Below are 21,559 nucleotides of genomic sequence, written 5' to 3'. Positions count from 1 at the left end.
GAACACAAAGTTTACACAACTGCATTTTGGGGTGGAACGGTGTGGTTCTGTAACTTATAGCTTTCAACAATATTACATATTTAAAAGTATGTTTGTTCTATGAAATTTGGAGGTCATCTTGCATTGCTCAAACAATCAATTTTTTTTAAAGGCCCTGCATGTTATAAATCTTCGGCAAACCTGGAAGAAACCTGTTGCCAGAGGCAAATAAACAGAAAACTAAAGGGGTTTCCTCCTGTGCAGAGCCCTTCCCCCTCCTTTCAGCATCCTCTGTGGGCCTCCTGTTTGCCTCAGAGGTGTATCCACAGGCAAATGGGACAGTCTAGCCTGTGCATAAGTAGGTGGACAAAAAAAGCGTAAGTTCAAATCTTGCACTGAGAACTGTGTGGACAGATCCCTGCAGGCAGCCCCTTGAAGTCAGGAGGCCACCTGCACAGTTCTGCATGCAAGATCCGAGAATACAAGCCAATCCTAATGCATCTGGGCTTCCTTGAGATGGCCCAATATCTAAACAAATACTTTGCCTCAGTCTTTAAGGCTAAAGAGGATCTTGGGGATAATGGTAGCATGATAAATGGGAATGAGGATATGGCAGTAGATGTTACCATATCTGAGGTAGATGCAAAACTCAAACATCTTAATGGGAATAAATCGGGGGGGTCCAGATAATCTTCATCCAAGAATATTAAAGGAATTGGCACCCAAAATTGCAAGCCCATTAGCAAGACTTTTTTAATGAATCTAAACTCAGGGTTTGTACCATATGATTGGAGAATTGCTAACATAGTTTCTATTTTTAAGAAAGGGGGGGAAAAGTGATCTGGGTAACTATATAGACCTGTTAGTTTGACATCTGTAGTGTGCAAAGTCTTGGAAAAAATTTTGAAGGAGAAAGAAGTTAAGGACATTGAAGTCAATGGGACAAAATAAAACATGGTTTTACAAAGGTAGATCGTGCCAAACCAACCATATCTCCTTCTTTGAGACAGTAACAGATTTTTTTAGACAAAGGAAATGCAGTGGATCTAATTTACCTAGATTTCAGTAAGGCGTTTGATACCATGCCACATGGGGGATTATTAGTTAAATTGGAAAAGATGGGGATCAATATGAAAATTGAAAGGTGGATAAGGAATTGGTTAAAGGGGAGACTACAACGTTTCCTACTGAAGGCTGAACTGTCAGGCTGGAGGGAGGTTACCAGTGGAGTTCCTCAGGGATCAGTTTTGGGACCAATCTTATTTAATCTTTTTATTGCTGACTTCGGCACAAAAAGCAGGAGTGTGCTAATAAAGTTTGTGGATGATACAAAGCTGGGAGGTATTGCCAATTTAGAGAAGGACCGGGATATCATACAGGAGGATCTGGATGACCTTGTAAACTGGAGTAATAGTAATAGGATGAAATTTAATAGTGAGAAGTGTAAGGTTATGCATTTAGGGATTAATAACAAGAATTTTAGTTATAAGCTGGGGATGCATCAATTAGAAGTAATGGAGGAGGAGAAGTACCTTGGAGTATTGGTTGATCATAGGATGACTGAGCCGCCAATGTGATATGGCTGTGGAAAAAAGCTAATGCGGTCTTGGGATGCATCAGGAGAGGTATTTCCAGTAGGGATAAGGAGGTTTTAGTACCGTTTATACAAGGCACTGGTGAGATTTCACCTGGAATACTGTGTGCAGTTCTGGTCTCCCATGTTTAAAAAGGATGAATTCAAACTGGAACAAGTACAGAGAAGGGCTACTAGGATGATCCGAGGAATAGAAAACTTGTCTTATGAAAGGAGACTCGAGGAGCTTGGCTTGTTTAGCCTAGGTAAAAGAAGGTTGAGGGGAGATACGATTGCTCTCTAAATATATCAGGGGGATAAATACTGGAGAGGGAGAAGAATTATTTAAGCTCAATACCAGTGTGGACACAAGAACAAATGGATATAAACTGGTCATTGGGAAGTTTAGACTTGAAATTAGACGAAGGTTTCTAACCATCAGAGGAGTGAAGTTTTGGAATAGATCTTTTGCCCCCACTGCTTTCCTTGGAAGGCTATCTGGCTTTAAGATTAAACTTGATAAGTTTTTGGAGGAGATGGTATGATGGGATAACATGATTTTGGTAATTAAATATTCATGGTAAATAGGCCTAATGGCCTGTGATGGAATGTTGGATGTGGTGGGATCTGAGTTACCCAGGAAAGAATTTTCTGTAATATCTGGCTGGTGAATCTTGCCCATATGCTCAGGGTTTAGCTGATTGCCATATTTGGGATTGGGAAGGAATTTTCCTCCAGGGCAGACTGGAAGAAGCCCTGGAGGTTTTTCGCCTTCCTCTGTAGCATGGGGCACGGGGTCACTTGCTGGAGGATTCTCTGCTCCTTGAAGTCTTTAAACCACAATTTGAGGACTTCAATAGCTCAGACATAGGTGAGAGGTTTTTCACAGGAGTGGGTGGGTAAAATTCTATGGCCTGCATTGTGCAGGAGATCAGACTAGATCATAATGGTCCCTTCTGACCTTAGTATCTATGATCCCTTGGATTGAAGTCCCAGTATCGCCAGTGAAGCAAGTTCTATCTATTTGTGCCCTCCTTGCAGAGGAGGGCTTACAATGATCTGATCTCATCTTGTCATGAATACATTCTGGCAGGTTCACGTGGCCCAGATAAGATCCCCCAACTTGTAATTGTGTGAGTCTTGGATTTCCACTTCCCTCTCTTCCCTTCCCCCAACTCCTCCCTCACAGGACATTCCTGGTATTCTGTCAGTCTTCGTTTTTAAACTTTTTTTTTAAAGCCACTTGTTTAGATGCTATATTCAGCATGGGGGACAGCAGTCTTTTGCGTGTGTGCGTGCGCGTGTGCATGTTACTAGGACACTTGAGCAATTCCCAGAAAACACTGCAAACAAATCGCTGAGATGGCAAGCTGATATGAGACTGTCACCTACTTGGCCGTAAGCTCTTTGGAGAACGACTTTAATGTTGTAATGTAATTAAATCAGCGTGTCTAAGTCTGGGTCTTCTCAACAGTGAATGCTTTAGGTAAGTTACTTGAAAACCTGTGTCATGTCACTGGAGTGAGACTGGGGATTTTTCAACTAACTCAGTATGTTATTTCTGAGGCTAGGACAAGAATCAAGGCTTAAATTGCAATGAGGGTGGTTTAGGTTGGACATCAGGAAAAACTTCCTAACTGTAAGGGTAGTTCAGCACAGGAACAAATTGCCTAGGGAGGTTGGAGGTTTCTAAGAGCAGGTTAGACAAATGCCTGTCAGGGGTGGTCTAATACTTAGACCTATCTTGAGGGCAGGGGACTGGACTAAATGACCTCTTGAGGTCCCTTCTAGTCCTAAAGTTCTATGATTGAAGCTTGAATTTATTGAGTTTCACATTTTCTTTCCCCTTCTTCCTTCCACTTCCCTGAGAAACGCACCTTGAGGCTTTTCTGTGTACTGTAAAATGCTTTTCTTTAATTGATAGCCCAGAGAGTTGATGAGTGTCTGCTACTAGGATAACTTATGGAGTCAGACCAGAGTAGAATTAAAAGGAGACAAGGAAGTGCTTATTGCCCAAAGTGCAAGAGGAATGTGTGCAAAGCCCAAGAGCAATATCTGAACTAACGGGGAAACTCTCTCCGTTGTGGAGAGTTGGCTGAGGACCTCTGCACCACCATAAGCCCTATGATGAGGCTACATGGACATTGGAGAGGTTATGGAGGACCAGGGTCTCTGCACTCCTTCAGGAGGTTGCATACCAACCCTAACTAGGCCAGCATGGAGAACATGCAGAGGGGGAAGAAATACAAGATGCCTGGTTATGATCTTGCTCACATCAGTCCTACACAAGAGTAACTCCATGGACTTACTCCTGTTCACACTGGCCAGAGAGAGAAGAATCAGGCCAAGTTTATCCTCAACTGTGCAGATCCAATGGCTCAATCATCCTTCTGGCCTTGGAATTAATGAATCTGCATAGGGAGAGTTGCTGATGTTTTGCTGCAAAGGATGCAGTAGGCATATGTGATCTGTAGTCATGCACCTGTGCCTGCAGGTTGAGTGGGTGAAGTCTCTTTCCCAAGCAATTACTTTAACTTTATGCAGCGGGAGAAGGGGACTTCCAGTTTACTGCAGTGGTCTATTTAGATTTCTCCTTCAGTTGGTCTGGTCCCAAAAGCTGGTTCTGTGTAGGAGACTTGTAAGCTGCTCATTATTTATTTAGTACAATTTCTTAGTTGCTGTTACCACATTTACTGGGTGTATAAAAGTAATTTGTCTTCCTGGGAAAGTGATTTAAGGAAATTGCTCTAAGTGCAGTAAATAAGAAGCCCACAGGAATTCCTAGAAAACTAGTTGCATCTCATTTGGACTAATTTGCAGAGGGCTAGGCAGGAAGCAGAAGGGAATAAACCTCTAGTGAGCTGAGCTGAGGCGAAATTTTTCGGTCAAATAGCTAATTTGCTGAAAAATGAAGCTTCAGGGTGACTGAAACTGTTTGCGAACTTGGGTCTAATCTGGTTAAATGTTTCCTTTTTTTAAAATTTGGTGGAAAGAAAAATTAGAAAGTTAAAACACTTCCAAATGTATAGCTGCAAATTTTCATTTTGAAGCTTAGCTTGGTCTGTTTAATTTCTTGAGTGGGGGGAGAACTCAGAGGAAAAACGGTGGGGTGGAGGAAGGGACCATTGTTTTGAACAAAAATATTTTGGATCAGTCACTAAACTGAAAAATCAATTACTCTCTCTGCTCTGCTGGTGAGGTCTCTGGCTTTGTGGTGTTTTGGGAGATTCTTTTCCTGTGGCCAACTCTGTCAATTTTACAATGCTTAATATTTCAGTTAACATAGCTAGAGAGAGGAAGATGCTGTCTGTGAGAGGTTTTTATTAATAGGATTTGGTCCTTGCTTTTGATTACAAAAGCCCCATTTCAGGAATGTTTTAGCATGTGGTGTAAATCCACCAAGTGCCAAGAGGGGGCACCTATTTACTTTTGTAAATCTGACCCTACAACTAATAGTGTTACTATGGTATTCTGGGTAATCGACATAGGACACAGTAGTACTTTTTGGTATAGGCATTGGGATTATAAAACAGATTGGTGCTCTCACACTCACTGTTCCGTTTTCTCCATCCACCCCCAACATTTTAAGGAAGTGATTGGTCTCTAATATTATCCCTGTACGCTGCCGTGCCTGTTCTCCTCTTGCCATTTTGCGACATGGCTTGGACTTAGCAACCAGTGGCTTTTTTCCCCTTTGCAGTGTTGTTCGTGATTGTATTTCTTGTCCTTTCCCTTTTCTCCACAGGGCGTACTGGACAGGTTTTCCCAAATTCAGCCCAAGCTGATCTTCTCTGTTGAAGCTGTCGTATACAATGGCAAAGAACATAACCACATGGAAAAACTGAATAATGTAGTAAAAGGTATTTCACTTCATACCATGTTATCTCACATAGAGTTGTGGGGAAACTTCAAAGCTGTTTTTAAGTGATGAGGAAATCAAATCTTACTTGGGCAAAACTATTTAGCCTATTGGTTTGCTTTTTTTTTTTTTTTTAAATTAAAACAGCAACTATAAGAATCCTTATTTTCCGCTTGATGAGAATAATTCACATGGTGGGATTCCTGCAGGGTTAGAGAGAAAGGGCATATGGCTGAGCTGACTTCTCCTTCCCACCACTTCTTCCTGGCTCACTTACATGGGATTGGCCCTTTCTCCACTCAAAGAAGCAGAAAGAGCATGGAACATTTGAGGGAAAAATGCTGTATGTGCTTATGCTGAACAGATGGAGGCAGTGTTTGCTAGTGAATATAGCACTGGATTTAGACCTGATTCTATTCCCATCTCAGCTACTCGCCTGCAAGTTGACCTTGGGAAAGTCACTTTACCTCTCTGCTTCAGGTTCCCCATCTGTAAAATGGGATAATGGTACTAGCCTTTTGTTAAAGCATGTTGAGATCTCCTGATGAACAATGATCTATAAGAGCTTGGATTTGCTATTCATGTGGCTGAACTCGGCTCTCATGTATGCTCATGAAATCTGTGACGCACCAAGGTTGTGTGGATTTTTCTAATAGGAAAAACTTGGCCCATGGTACTGGTTCTAATCCTCCCGTTGTTGATGTTACCCTGTATTTACATCCAAGTTTCAATCTCTTGCTGCTGGTGCTGTTTGATGTTGTCAGTGACAAACAGAAAGATGGGAATTGGGAAAAGCTTGAATTGTTTCCATTACTCAGTACGTACACAAATTAACCAAACAGAGAAGAGGCCTTTTGTTTATGTAACTGGAAATAAATGAATAATTTTTTCTACTCCATTTTTTTTTTTTCCCCCAGGACTCCCAGATTTAAGAAAAGTGGTGGTGATTCCATATGTTTCATCGAGAGAAGTGATAGATATTTCTAAAATACCAAACAGGTAATGGGATGAAATCAACCTTTGGGCATGTGCTCCGTCTATCAGAAGTAGAGATGGGATGGACCTAGAACCCTACATGGATTTTTCTCACTAATGCATTCCTGAATGTTGGGAAATTTTAGTATTTGCCTGTTTAGTTACAAACTTCATGTTAGGGGCCCAACTTAATCTCATCTGGGAAGAACCCGTAAGGATCAGGCTCCTATTACATGCAAGGATCCTCAGACATCCAGCAATACAAATCTCATGGAGAAGAGAATGGACACTTGACATAGCACAAGAAGATCTTCTCTTAGATCTGTGGGATAATCTTGACCAGACACTGAAGAAACCATGTTTGTATAGCTTTTTTTCTTCAGTTGGTTAGCTTTTTAATCTTATCTCCATTTTAACTTTTCACTTGTTCTTCTGTATTTAGCACATAATTTAGGATCTGACCATACAGCTCTTATGCGAGCAGTTTTATTGGATCAGAACTGTTCTCACTTCAATAAGTTGGTGGAATCCATTGCTCTCACTTACACCTTTGTACATCCAGGAAGTTTAGCCCATTGACTTTATTGGAATGAATCTTGAGGGTTTTGGGCTTTAGAATCAGGCTTGGAAGTTGACTTAGACTGATCAGGGTTTTTTTTTTAACTTTCTAGTTCACTTCATTTTGTGTTGCATGCTCTAGTATAGGGTTGATGTAGCTTAGGTTTCTAGCACTGCTTAAGGATGCTGCAGTACTCTAAAAGAAAAAAGGCTTTCTTCTTTCTTTTTTAAACTGTCCATTCAGCAGAATTTTTTCAGAAACTTGTGACAGAATAATGGGGGGCGGTGGAGCAAGAATACTTCTGTCAGACTAGTAATGTTTACTTCAGTAAACTTTTTGCTTATATTAGAGAAACCCCACTACTGATGAGCATGAAGCTAAATGAGCAATTCATCTGCTTTCTTTCATTACAACACTCTCTCTCTCTCTGCTCCTCCCCCTCCCCCATTAGTATTGACCCAGCAAGAAATCTCTCCACAATGAAAGATGGAATTAGTTTGCTTACAAAATTAATGTACTTTTCAGCTTGTCAATACTAATTTATCACTGCTGTCTCCCTCTCGTTCCTTCCCCCAACATGCATTTGTAATATCTTTTACTCAGTCATATTTCACGTTTTGTCTGAGCAATAATTGATATAAAACAGGAGCATCCAGTAAAATTACATTATCCACTTAATTTAGCTTTATACAAAGCAACAAGCTACCCTCATTAGACCTTCTGAATTTTGCTTTCCATTGCTATTTATTTCTTGATTGTTGGATCCTGCAGATAAACTTGAACATGAAAAGTGTGGTAAGACTTTTATAAAAGCGACAAAATGACAACTATTGAGTTTGATTTATTGATAATCTTAAAGAAAATGTTTGCTCTGTGAAATATCCTATTAGCACATTTATATAAATGAGATCTGGTATAACGAGGAGAGGAAAGCATGCTCCAAAATCGAGCAATGAACAATTTAAATGACAATTAGAGGTAGGTTGGCTGGTTTGTTTACTGTTCAGAGTTAGGTTATTCAGATATCTTTTGATACTGCTAATGTTCCAAACTGAGCAGTAAGGGTGAGATTCTGTCACTCCAAAACAATTTCATTGTAATTGATACTACAAGCCAAAAGTACATTCACAACTGAATCAAGGGCCAGCACAGCTCCCTTCTGACTGTCATAACAGCCATTCTGTCTGCACTGCAACCTGGACCCACATTGTAACTGTTATAATCTAATATTTCCCTTGAGGGCGTGATCCTTTATTCCAAGCCAGGCCTCAAAGACTTTTCTCAGGCGTGTGTATTATCTTAAGGCCTGTCTACACGGTGAGTTACTGTGTGGCAAGGCAGGGTTTGTTCTACAATGTCCCAGATTGCTGCACAGTAACAGTCCATCTGACCTCAGCTACAGCACAGGGAGGTCATGGCTTAGTGTGCTACTTGAAAGAATAGTAGACTAACTTGCACTCTGTTGGTTGTGTGATGGGGGCTATACAAGTACCTACCTGCTACTTCTGCCTCTGTATGGGCTTTTAAGGCTGGCAACTGTTTATATGTGCAAATTTGTAGGCCTGTTCTTAAAATAAGCCATTTAAAACATTAAACATTTTGTTGACATTTCATTTTAAAGAAAATCCCCAAAGGCCTGAGAAGCCAAAAGAATACAAGTAGGGTTACATATACAGGCTGGATTATTGTAAGAGTGCTGTTGGGTCTGTGGTTGAGTAGCAGTTAGTTTTTGTTTTTAAAGTTGAAGTAGTTGCTTTTCCCTCTTGTGCAGTGTTTTTCTAGAAGATTTCCTGGCTACTGGGAAAGGAGACCAGGCCCCCCAGCTGGAGTTTGAACAGCTGCCCTTCAGTCATCCTCTCTTTATCATGTATTCATCTGGCACAACAGGAGCACCAAAATGCATGGTTCATTCAGCAGGGGTACGTCTTCCCTCCTGGGGCTGCAATGTTGCACTGTCTACTTATAATCAGAGCTCTTTTTTTGGGGGGCGGGGGGGAAGTGTATGTGGTGATGTAAGATACTGATCGTTTCAAAGGGGGCCTGGTTGGCTCAGTGGATTTTGATAACTGACTAAGTGAAACCTTTCATCTTTAGGTCCATAGCTGAAAGAGGTGGGTCAATAAGGACCAAAAGTCCTTGCTGTCTGGAGCTTGTTCTGGTTGTTCATCACACTTCCCAGTGGACAAGTATCTGTCACACAACCACAGTTGGCACAACTGATGTCCTTGTTGGTAGAGACGAATGACTGAATGAGCCTTGACAATTATGGTCGTCTCTGACATTCGCAGAGACGACATGGGGAAGTTTGCAACCCCAGTGCTGGGCTTTTGTGACTAGAAGAATTCTGCCACTTGAGCTGTTAATCCAAAACCATCTCCATCAGTAAATTCACTTAAGGCTTGTCTACATTTAAAACACTCCAGCAGCATAGCAGACTTTTTCCATTGACCTAGTGCTGCCTAGTCTGGGGGGTTAGGTCAATTTAACTCACTGCGCAGTGGTGTGGATTTGCCACGCCCCTGAGTAGTGTTGTTAAACCAACCTAATAGTCTGGTATAGATCAGGCCTTTTTGTGACAGTTGGGTAGCTGCTCTGGGTTCGGAATGTTAGGATAAGCACTTGTGAAGACAGGTTAGTGAGCAGAGAAGGTAGTGAAAGATGTGGGAAAAATGCAGTTGACCAGCTAGATTAAAAGAGAGAGGACAAAGGGAAGAGGATTTTCCCCTCTTTAAAGTTCTGTTCATCACCAGATTATTTACACAGCTGCTTAGCTTGCCCTTGAATCCTACCTTTCCTCTTCATCTGTCTCATCCTCCCAACTTGGTTGGAGCCACACAGTGGTGCTGATACAGCTGAAGTTTAATTTCAATAATCAAAAATACAAGAGGAGATGAAATGACAGCAAAAGTGTATTAAATAACATTGATCACAGTGAATTTAAAATAACTTGATGATCCCCTGGATCTTTTTACAGGAAATGTTTTTTCCTTGTAATCTTAACTTCATATACCCTACTGTGTGTAATGTGGTAAACTCGTATGTTTCCTCTGCACGTCTGTTGTGGTGTATATTTAAATGATGGTCATAAATTTTAATAAAGACAAACCTTTAAAATGTATTATCCTGCAGGCAGAAGTAAGGGGTGTGTGTGTGTGTGTGTGTGTGTGTGTTTAAATAACTTTTTTGTTTCGGAAGCAAAGCTCTAGTGTATTAATGGTCTAAAGAGAAACTTGTGGAGGTTGTAGGGTTTTTGTTTTAGTTCTCTAACAAATATTCAACTCCTTTTTTTTAATTTTCATTTTATTTTTTAATTCCTAAATCATAGAAATATAGTCCCCCAATTCTAATTTCCCTTGCACTGATTTCACACCTTGGAAGTTGCTCCTGATTTACACCCATGTAAGCAAATGGAGAATTGGGTTCTTCAGCTAGAATCCAAGACATAAAGGGGTAGATTCTCTTCTCCCCCCCTCCCCCCCCCCCAAAAAAAAAAAAAAGCTCAGCAGTCTTCAACTCTGTACTGGTTTACACTCCATTTTCTCCATAGTAGTAGTTTGTAGTTTGTGCATGGATTCATCTTGAAAAATTTCATTACTATTTCAGAGCCTGAGAATCCAAAAGTGTAATTTGGGAAGGAGAGGCAACAAACATTTAATTGAATTTGATCCATTGGGGGGATCAATAGTCTCAAATTCTACAGGACTCTAACTATAAGGGTACCATTAAAAATCCTGCTCCTGCAAAGATTTAAGCCTGCATTTCACTTACACACTGAACAGTCCCATTAAATGTGTGCATAAGTCTTGTGAAAGATTGTTTCCAACAGTTACTGGTTGTGGTATGGCAAAGCCATGAATCTTACGTTTAAAATGCAGGTTATAGAAAGTAGTCTGTAGCTAGATGGCAGCATTGTGACATCTTAGTGCACTGGAGCATTAGCAGGTAAAATCCAGACATGGCTCCTCTGAGATGCTAAAGAAAAATTGGATTTGCTTGTATTTTTTTATTTTTTCCTTCCCATCCCTTAAAGCATGTACAATTTACATTAGTTTTTTGTTTTAAATTTGTATCTATAATGGATTTTCTTTCAACATATATTTTGCTTGATTCATGTAAAGTCCCTAAACTCCACCATGAGCACTTGCAAAAATGCAAAGCACAGCTTTTGTGTTTAAATCAACCATTTTAATGTGTCACTGTAGTAAAGTGACACAAGGAAGCGGTTTATACATTCATTGATCCTGGAAAGTCTGTCTTGAATGATGATGATCCAAGAAGTGTGTTAGCTACATTTTCAACAAAAGAGAAAAGTGAGTAATAGCATAGTTCAGTGCATTGTCATGTGCCATGCTGCTAGCCACATGAATGCTTAGGAGGTCATCGTCATAGTTCTGTCTGCAGTCTCCAAAGAACTAAAATTTGAGATAGCTTGAGCTACTGTTGTGACCTAGTATATGACATGAATGCTTTGTGCCATGACACTTAAGTCCAGAACAACTTTGGGTCCCTCACTCCTTCCAGTCAGCTGGGTGTATTGTGAGTATAAAACTATGGCAAAGGACTTGTTCACTTGGGGAAATGGCAAACTAGAGTGATATATTACTGTACTGCTATAGTTCTCTTGGTCAATTTCCCCATGTAGGCAAATCCTTATGGGCCACAAAGGGTGCTGCACTACCCTAGTGGCTGGCTATGAAGTGATGCTGCAGTTTGTAGTAAACAAGTGCTCCCTTTATTGTTGGTTAAGTGCAGGCACTGCTGAGATCTAGTGAAGGAGGATGGAAAGTTACACGAAAGGGGAGTGGAGAATGCTATCCATGCTGACGTGGATAGGTCTGGGAGTTGCTGCCTGTTTGTTTTTTTTTTTTTTTTTTTACTTTGAAAGGTGGTGGAATTCAATACCTATCTGTAACCCTGAAATACTCACTGGTGAGGCCCGTGCAGCATTTGGAGACTGAAGGGTATGTTTGGCCACCAGATCTTTGCTTTTTATTTACATAAACTTATTTTTCCTTTCACTTTATTTTTCAGGGCACACTAATTCAGCACCTGAAGGAGCATATTCTTCATGGCAACATGACTAGCAATGATGTTATTATGTACTATACAACGGCAAGTGGGGCTTATGACACTTACAAAACTTTTAAGTTTTAAGCTTATTGCTGTAATGACCTCCTCGGGTGCATCTTCAAAGCATCTGCATCATATGGGGAACTGGCCATGTTGGAGATGAGTGACAATTTTACCCTGTTCATTTTGGTGGAATGGCAAGAATTTGTGCATCCCTGGGAGCCTGGTGGAGGGGGCATCTAAAGGGCTATGAACCTTCATGGTTGGGACATGAACCAGCCTCTGTCACCCCCACTTGGAAACCCCATAAGTGCACTGGGACTTTTTTTTTTGCACTTTCATTTGAGGCACCTGGTTCTGGCCACTGTCAGAGAGATGTGATAGTGGGCCAGATGGCCCATTGGTCTTCTCCATTGTGTAAATGCCCATGTTCTAAATGAGTGATTTCTAATAACATAAAGGGAAGAAAATAGAATGGCTGTTTTGTGACTCCTTGAAGTTTAACCGTCCTTATTTGGTGCTAACATAGTCAACACAGTGCAACTTAGGTTTAACAGTGACTTATTTTTAAGAAAATCCTAAGTGTTTTGGGGCTTTTCAAACATTTTTAAATATTATCCTAATACTATCCTACTACCGTGATGCTCTCCATGCTCCCAACAGTCATTTATATTCTGTTGAGGAAGGTGTAAATTCATCTCTGTGGAAGTTTTTGTTTATATCATGTTGGGACAGTAGCAAGGTAGAAGGTATTTGTACATGGTATAAAAGGAGTTTCTGCTTGGCTAGCCTGTCGTTCCATGGTGAGCTCCTGTATAAACTTGTTTCAGAGTAGCAGCCGTGTTGGTCTGTATTTGCAAAAAGAAAAGGAGTACTTGTGGCACCTTGGAGACTAACAAATTTATTTGAGCATAAGCTTTGAGCTACAGCTCACTTCATCGGACGCATTCAGTGGAAAATACAGTGGGGAGATTTACACACACAGAGAACATGAAACAATGGGTTTTATCATACACACTGTAAGGCGAGTGATCACTTAAGATGAGCCATCACCAGCAAGAGGGGGGGAAGGAGGAAAACCTTTTGGCATAAGGGGGCCTGCAGCTAGCCAGGAAAATCACTTTTCCTCCTTTCCTCCACCCCCCTCCTGCTGGTGATGGCTCATCTTAAGTGATCACTCTCCTTACAGTGTGTATGATAAAACCCATTGTTTCATGTTCTCTCTCTCTCTCTCTCTCTGTGTGTGTGTGTGTGTGTGTGTGTGTGTGTGTGTGTGTGTGTATCTCCCCACTGTATTTTCCACCGAATGCATCCGATGAAGTGAGCTGTAGCTCATGAAAGCTTATGCTCAAATTTGTTAGTCTCTAAGGTGCTACAAGTACTCCTTTTCTTTTTGTACAAACTTGTGGCAGTAACAGCTATTCTACATTGCCTCCACTGAGGAGTCTGGTTATTTTTGTCTCATCCTTGTTTAGGCTTGTACCTCAATGGCAAATCAGGTAATACAAGTAGAGGTGATCAGCAGAGGTGTGCATAAACTCAAATCTTTATAATAAACTCTTAGGCTGTAGCAGTTTGAGGCAGGAAAAATTTGAGAGATGTGGGAAAACCAATTATGCTTAGTTTGTAAGAGTCCTGCCGAAGGCCAGAACAGAGGTTGCTATGGCCCTTGACATAAATTAGAGCAACCCCTACTTCTCCCAGGCTGCTCTGAAAAAGCAATCTTCAATGCTTAGTGCTATGAACACACTCCTAGTGTGACTTGTCTGCTGGAGCTTGCAGTGGGGGCAAGTAGGACCACTTACAGATGCCCTACATGGCCCAGGCACTGAGGAGATTTTCCTGGCTAGCTGCAGGCACCCATATGCCAACAAAGTGATGTATGGGTGGAGGGAGGGAAGAATCCTTTTTCCCCCAAGTGTTTTTTTAGCACAGGCATTGTACCTGCATTCTGCAAGGAGATGTTTACATACAGTGAACACTGGAACTTTCATAATTTCTGATTAAAAGTTTTTTAAAAATTGTCAAGACATATTCCATTGGCATATGATGGGATTCAGTGTAAAGCAGCAATGGAGTGTCATAAAATACACACTATACTACAAACCATGTCCGAATTGGTGTGTTAATTCTCTCAAATACCTGCTGTCACTTGTATCTTGTGAAGTATTTTGGGCTAAATACCAAAGCAAGTACCACCTGAAGTATTTGAAAGTTGCTACACAAAATAAAACTATTATTTTTGGTCTGTAATTACCAGGTAAGTCTAATACCCTACAATCATTGTAATTTGGGATAAGTACATGGGACTCTGCTATTCCTTGTATGATGGATTCTCTATCTCTTGATGTCTTCAGATCAGGACAGTATGCTGTTCTGGTACATGCACTTTAGTTGCGTGCAAGTTACTGGGCTCAGTACAGGAGCAACTGGATGAAACACTCTGGCCTGTGTGTTAGGCAGGCAGACTGAGTGATCTAATTGTCCCTTCTGGCCTTAAACCTATGAATATATTGGGGTAACTTAAAACCAACGTACACATTTTGGGGCCCTACATTAATTCCATGTCTCCCCCCCAATTTTTTGAAGGCCTGAAATAAGGTTACTAAAGTGGGGGCCAGGTTCTGAGTCGGCTACAAAAAGTGTAAATCTTGACTAGCTTCACTGGAGTTGCCCAGGATTTACTGTGATGTTAACAGTTGAAACTGGTCCATGGGTTCTGATAAATTTACTCTAACAGTAAACAAATGTAATGCAGTGGTATTTTCAAGTAACATTGAGAGACTGAATTCACAGATCAATAAATAGTTGAGAGATGTCTCCTTCTGAGTATGTGAGCTCACAAAGATAGAAACTAACATGGGAGTCTTGTTTGTTCTAGACTGGCTGGATGATGTGGAATTGGTTAGTGTCTGCGCTTGCTGCAGGAGCTTCAGTGGTCTTGTATGATGGATCTCCTCTTGTTCCATCACCCAATGTGCTCTGGGATTTGGTTGACCGGCTGGGGTAGGTAAACAAGATGTTGAAGTGAACTATAGAACTTCTTCTCAATTTAAATCCTAGAAATTGCTGTCTTCACTCTTTAGTCTGTTACTAATCCCACATAAAAACAGCTTCAATAGAGGCTATTTGCTTGATCTGAAGCCAACATATAGGGTGGCATAGTTTTTAAATGTTGGCTTAATTTAGGGTAAACTATTAATCTTAGACTGAAGTGGTCTTTTTTTAGAGGGAGTGAAAGACAAAGGGTTGAATGGTGCGTTTTAGAATTCATTCAGGCATTTTGATTCCCTGTAAATAAAGTATGTCCGTTCAAAAGTCAGTTTTAAAAGCAGCCTTTTCAAAAGGCAGTAATTGGGAACAGTCTAAAGAGTAATTTCTCAGTGCACTCTGAACTATGAAATAAGAATCCTTTATTTCAGACTACTCAGCATAAACCTGAGTATGGTGCTTGATAGAATTTGAAAGCCTTAAATTGACTGGGGCCGTTCAGCAGGGCTGCCTGTATTTTCATATTTTGCTTTCTAATCTGTTTCATTCTTTGTCAAAAGAAAAGGAGTACTTGTGGCACCTTAGAGACTGTCAAATTTTTGACAGATTTCCACTCTATACGGCTAAATTCAGTGCCTTGCATAATGACAGGTTTCAATTTGTTAGTCTCTAAGGTGCCACAAGTACTCCTTTTCTTTTTGCGAATACAGACTAACACGGCTGCCACTCTGAAACCTGTCATTCTTTGTCAAGCAATTTTAGTGGTCATATATACCCGTGCGAACATAATGCAGTGCCGGGTGCCCTCTCCTGGTGCATAAAGAAATAGCAAAATTGAAACAAAAGCAGCTTTAAGGCCTTTCATGATATTTGACCTTTTGTGAACATTGGAGAGAGCATTGATTTTTATAACTCTACCATCTTGCAAACTGTAGGTAAACCGCAGATCTTTACATTATTACTGTTTAAATACCCAATATTTTTAAATTGCTTAATGCTCAGGTTTTAATTCATTTGTGGTGGAAAGTGGATGCAGTGCATGTCACCTAACTATTCCCAATTAATAATTAAATATGCAGCTTTGCCTTTTGTGCTATGCAATATTTAACAATTGACATTTTGGTGCTGGCTATTTATAATTAAAGGTTACATGTTAGTGAAATTGTTTCTAGTGGAAGGTTATTAAAATCTGTTGAAACTTAGAGGGATTCAAGAGCAGAACCAGTGGGGTAAAAAGTTAGTCCAGAAATGGAACCAATTTCTGAGCATCATCTGGGTATGGAAGGTAAACGAAAGCAGTTCAAGCATGTATGCAGGTCTAATATTTTAATCGATTGCTAAAAGCATTGGCCAGCTGTATGCTAGCCTTCTAATGTAGTTTGTTCCAAAATATTCATGTTGGCTGTTATCTTATGCCCTGTCATGAAGGTGCAGTGTGCTACACATAACTGTTTACCTTGGTGATGCTGAATAGCAATAACTCCTTGATTGGGATGATTTTAGTAAAGATTCTGCTCCGTAGTGTTTGATTTTTAGCCCATATCAAGGGGTTAAGTCGGGGTGGGCAAACTACAGCTCAAGGGCTTCATTTGGCCCTCCAGATGTCTTTAATGTGGCCCTTGAGCTCCTGCCGGGGAGTAGGGTCAGGGGCTTGCCCTGCTCTGCATAGCTTCTGGAAGCAGTGGCATGTCCCCCGTCTGCCTCTTATGCATGGGGTAGATGGGGTTCTGCACACTGCCCCTGTAGCTCCCATTGGCCGGGAGCCGCAGCCAATGGGAGCTACAGGGGTGGCGCTGGAGGACAGGGCAGCACGCAGAGCTTCCTGGCCACACCTCTGCTTAGGAACTGGAGCGGGGACATGCTGCTGATAAGCGCTGCCCAGAGCCTGCACCCCTGACCCCCCCCTCCTGTGCCCTGACTCTGCCCCAGCCCTGATTTCCCCCCCCCTTGGTCCCAGCCTGGAGCACTCTCCTGCAGCCCCAACCCCACCCCACCCTGGAGCCTGCACCCTGAGCTAGAGCCCTTAACCCCCTCCTGCATCCCAACCCCCAATTTTGTGAGCATTCATGCCCTGCCATACAATGTCCATACCCAATGTGGGTCTCAGGCCAAAAAGTTCCCCCCCACCCCCAAACACCAGTTTACCACCACTTAACCCGGGGTGGGCAAAGGAACAACTCCAAAGACTTCTGAAAGAGAGTATGTCAAATAGTAAACAAAAAAACAGGCAAGTATAGAGTATCCTTGCTGTATAATAAATGGCTCAGAGGGTACTAGTAAGTAAAATAATGCGTAAGGATAAAAATACTTCATACGATTGTAGTAAACCACAGCCAAAGGACCAGCCAATTACTGTTTGTAATAGAGAAGAGATTGTGATTTATTCTTTATACGAAGAGGTGCCCATCCCTTGCTCTAGGCACTCATGCAATATTCCATATACTTGCTTGTCTCTAAAACACCTTGCAAAATAATAACCTTCATAACTTCAGTATCTCCTCAAGGGAGTTTTTTGCACCATGTAAAACTAACACCATGCAGCACAAATCACTTGAGCATTACTTATACAGGAGCAGGATTTCTTGAAGGTTAATGTATAGATCAGGATAACACTTCCAGCAATAAATGGAGTTGAGGGGGAGGCTTCACTTTAACTTTTAATTGGTGTGTGGGAAGACTTTTTTTTCTTCTTCTTCTTCTTCTTCTTCTTCCTTGTGATCAGAGAACTGAAAATGAGTTATATGCAGTCATTTAAAAATCTGTTTCCTGGTTAGATTAATGGCATCTCAGAACTCCCATATTAAAGCACTGGGCAAATGAAGCTCTTGGGATTCTATTTCAGCTCCAGTTATATTTTTAACTAATGTAGACAAATGTAGGTATTAAGCCTCATTGATTACTTTGGATAGATTAACTTTTTCAAACTGAATAACTCCCACTGTTCTATCTCCAAAGTTTTAGTAGGATTTTATTTTTACCACATTACTGCTTGCTATGCAATGCTTCTAGAGACCATTGGCTTGATCAGGGGGATGGAGCCAGGACTCCTGAGTTCTATTTCTGGTACAGGCCTTCAGTAAGTCGCTTTGCCTCTCGGGATCTGATCAAATGGGTATTGCAAGAATATTTTAACTCATTGGGTTGTTGTGAAGCTTGATTGGGGCAGGGGAGAGGAGTAGCATGCAAGGAAAATGTTTATGCTCCTGATGCTTTAACTGGCTTGTCTGTTTCTTGCATATGACCATGTTCTCCAGCTACGTATCTTATTTATTTATTGCATTAATTGAAATATTTATTTCACACTGAGCCTTCAGTGTTGGTGTGACTATCTTGCATAATTTGAATAGTAATGCTGCAGAGCTGATTGCATTGTCCTAAAGATCTGTAATTTTGCAACTGGGAGAAGGAGGAAACTGCTCAAACTTAGATACTAAACATGGTGTCTTAGCAAGTGTAGCAAAAAATTGCCTTGTTTTGTGAGTAGCAGAAAGGTGCTGAACCAGGATTTTCTCCTTATGAAATCTCCCCAATTCTAGAATTCTTCAACAGGCAGCCACATACACACTATGCTCCATATGTATGCAACTCTCATTGACTTCAGTTGGCATTGAGTGTGTATCTGAGAGCAAAACTTGGATCACTGTCTATTACACTGCACTAGAATAACACAATTCTGATACTTGAGAGACTATAACAAGGCAACTATGTCCTGTTAAACAGGCTAATTATGGCAAATTAACGAATTATATGTTAGGAGATTTCCTAATGTATTTGGAGTGCTTTGTAGTTCAGGATTCTTGAAACTGTAAGTGAATGCTTTCTGCTAGATGGGAAGGCTGGGCTTAATATTCAAAGCCAGAATTAAAAATTTCAAAGCTACAGAAATGACTCAATTGACCTGACTAATTTTGATTGCTGAAAAAGACATGCCTAGAATCATAAAGCTTTAAGCAGATCTGATACTTGACTGATCCTGCAAGGTGTAGAATGTGCAGTCCTTGAAAATTTCTTTCTCCTCTCTAGGATCACCATCCTTGGAACAGGTGCAAAGTGGCTGGCTGTATTAGAAGAGAGAAACTTAAAACCATGTAAGCTTCAAACCCCTCTGTTTTTTCTCTGGCCTTGTAGCCTGTCCACAGACAGTGAGCTGAGGGTTATGTTTGACTGTTTGGATTTATTTAAGTGGTGAATAGATAATATGGTAGAACTTAAATGTTTGTAATTTCTGGTTTTCTTCCCTCTTTAAGGTGACACCCATAATCTTCAAACACTTCATACTATACTATCTACAGGGTCACCACTCAAATCACAAAGCTACGAGTATGTCTACAAACATATAAAGAGCAGTGTCCTCCTGGGATCCATTTCAGGTAATACTTACTCCAAAAGCATTTTAAGTTTGCTATTCTTCCTGTAGCCAGTTCCCGTCTTTGCTGCCTCTTTGCAACTTTGTGTACAGGAAGATTGGGCTGGGAGATCAGTGAGCCGTGATTATACTTAAACTGCAACTACCTTTGACTTGTGCAGGGTTTTTCTGCATAATTCAGCATGCCATCGTATTAGTATAATGAACTTGGTGCACTCAAAGACTTTGAGATGGAACTATTGTGACAGAGTAGATGTAAGGAAGCAGGCTACTTTATTTTGACTGGCTGCCCTCACGGGCAGCAGGGTGAGAGTCTGTTAACCTACAGCACGCATTGTTCTCTGCATAGCTGACTTCACCAGAAACTTCTCCTCTGGAGACTTTTGCCAGGCTTCTGTTTCAGTTAATGGCCACAATAGATGGGTCAATGTGTAGATTATGTAATTAACAATAGAGATGTGTCAAGCTATGTCCAGTGTAGTGTGAAGAGAGCTCGCTTGGGCAGTTTCTTTTCTGTTTATATAAACAGGTTTCAGAGTAGCAGCTGTGTTAGTCTGTATTCGCAAAAAGAAAAGGAGTACTTATGGCACCTTAGATACTAACAAATTGATGCATTCGATGAAGTGAGCTGTAGCTCACGAAAGCTTATGCTCAAATTTGTTAGTCTCTAATGTGCCACAAGTACTCCTTTTCTTTTTGTTCATATAAAGTCACACTCATACAGGGCCTTGTTGTGCAGGGTACCAAGGATCAGGTCTTCAGTGGGACCGTGTCAACCTAGTTTAGACCCCAGGTCCAGAGTCCAATCCTTCTGCCATTAAAGTCGATGGGAGTTCTGTCTCTTGCTTTAAAGGAAGTAGGTCTGGACCTTAAGATGACATTTATTAATAGTCTCTGATGTCAAAGAACAGTCCATGTGAGTGAGATTTGCAGGATTGGGCCTTTTGTTGTAACTCTGCCTTTTATTTAAATATGACTAGAAATATCCTAATTACTCGAGTGAAAACTTTTTTAAATTAAGGCTTAAATATTCCCCATGAGTGCGAAGATCCCAAACATAACTACAGTTGTGCTAATGCACAAGAAAAAGCAATAGAAATGGACCAACAGCAACTATCTAGTGCGCAGCTATACTGTTTGATTGCAAGATGCCACAAGGAACAAAAGAGAATAGTGTCATTTCCTCATCTTAAACATCTCTGAATCAGTGACCTAACTGTAGACTAGGCACCTGAATCGCCACTCTTTCACTGTGTAAATTAGGAGTTACTCCAGTGAAGTTAATGAATCTTATACCAGTGTAAAACTAGTAGGAGAAAAAAATTCAGTCCCTAAGGTGTATGCCTATACAAAGGGCATGCGTATTGTAAGAAAAGCCTCTCTAACTTTGTTCATTGTAAATTACATAGAAATAGTAGACAATCTGGGCAGTGTATTCTAGGTTTTGTTAGAGTGGACAGAATTTATTTCAGTATTATGTGAAAATAAAATTACTCATGTGGTCTTTATTTGATCTTTTAAAAAGTTCTTTAAAAGTGTCTGACTTCTAAGTGTCCCTCCTTTTTGTTTATAGGTGGAACAGATATCATTTCATGTTTCATGGGTCAGAATGTTACAATCCCAGTTTACAAAGGAGAGATTCAGGCCAGGAACCTGGGCATGGCAGTGGAAGCATGGAATGATGAAGGTAACCATTTTCTAGTCAACTCAATAAACATTTCTAAATAAAATGTAATAGCTGCAGGAATTTAATGGTGATTTATGGGACTGATAGAGACAGTCTCATCTCTTGATCAGCTGATAATCCAACCCAGTGACCAAAAGTGGCAACCATCTCATGGCTAAGTGGCCAGCTGTAAATGAGTTAGTGATCTCAAAACCATTTCACAACCGTGCCCTTAATGGTGATGCTCTTTGATGTAGAAGCTTGTCCCACAAACTGGACTGAGCAAATCTGATGGCTCTTCAGGACCCTATGTTAGTATGAGACCATATCCCAACATCTTGTATTTGTGTTTGCTAGTTATGCTCCTGTCCAATTAAAAACTGTCTATACCAGACACTGGACTAAATTCACCACTGATGCAATTCCATTAAACTTTAATGAAATTTTTTTGCCTTCCTCTGCAACATGGTGTGATTTTTTTTTTTTTTTTTTTTTCCTGCTGCGGTCATCTGGGTGTATCT

The 21,559-nt window shown here is 40.7% G+C and overlaps 1 protein-coding gene across 1 annotated transcript in view; it reads left to right on the top strand.

Moving 5' to 3' along the window:
* Positions 1–21,559, top strand: part of AACS (acetoacetyl-CoA synthetase) — a 59,303-nt gene that overhangs the window by 25,637 nt on the left and 12,107 nt on the right. Inside the window, exons 6-13 of the mRNA XM_038373595.2 lie at positions 5,298–5,412; positions 6,329–6,410; positions 8,717–8,864; positions 11,977–12,057; positions 14,897–15,021; positions 19,030–19,094; positions 19,254–19,376; positions 20,946–21,059. Of these exons, the coding sequence (XP_038229523.1) occupies positions 5,298–5,412; positions 6,329–6,410; positions 8,717–8,864; positions 11,977–12,057; positions 14,897–15,021; positions 19,030–19,094; positions 19,254–19,376; positions 20,946–21,059 (853 nt within the window). The remainder of the gene's footprint in view (positions 1–5,297; positions 5,413–6,328; positions 6,411–8,716; positions 8,865–11,976; positions 12,058–14,896; positions 15,022–19,029; positions 19,095–19,253; positions 19,377–20,945; positions 21,060–21,559) is intronic.

Source organism: Dermochelys coriacea, chromosome 15, assembly GCF_009764565.3.
Source record: "Dermochelys coriacea isolate rDerCor1 chromosome 15, rDerCor1.pri.v4, whole genome shotgun sequence".
In the NCBI taxonomy this organism is placed as follows: domain Eukaryota; kingdom Metazoa; phylum Chordata; order Testudines; family Dermochelyidae; genus Dermochelys; species Dermochelys coriacea.
Note: the sequence above shows the minus strand (reverse complement) of the source record. Positions and strands in the feature narration are given on the sequence as shown.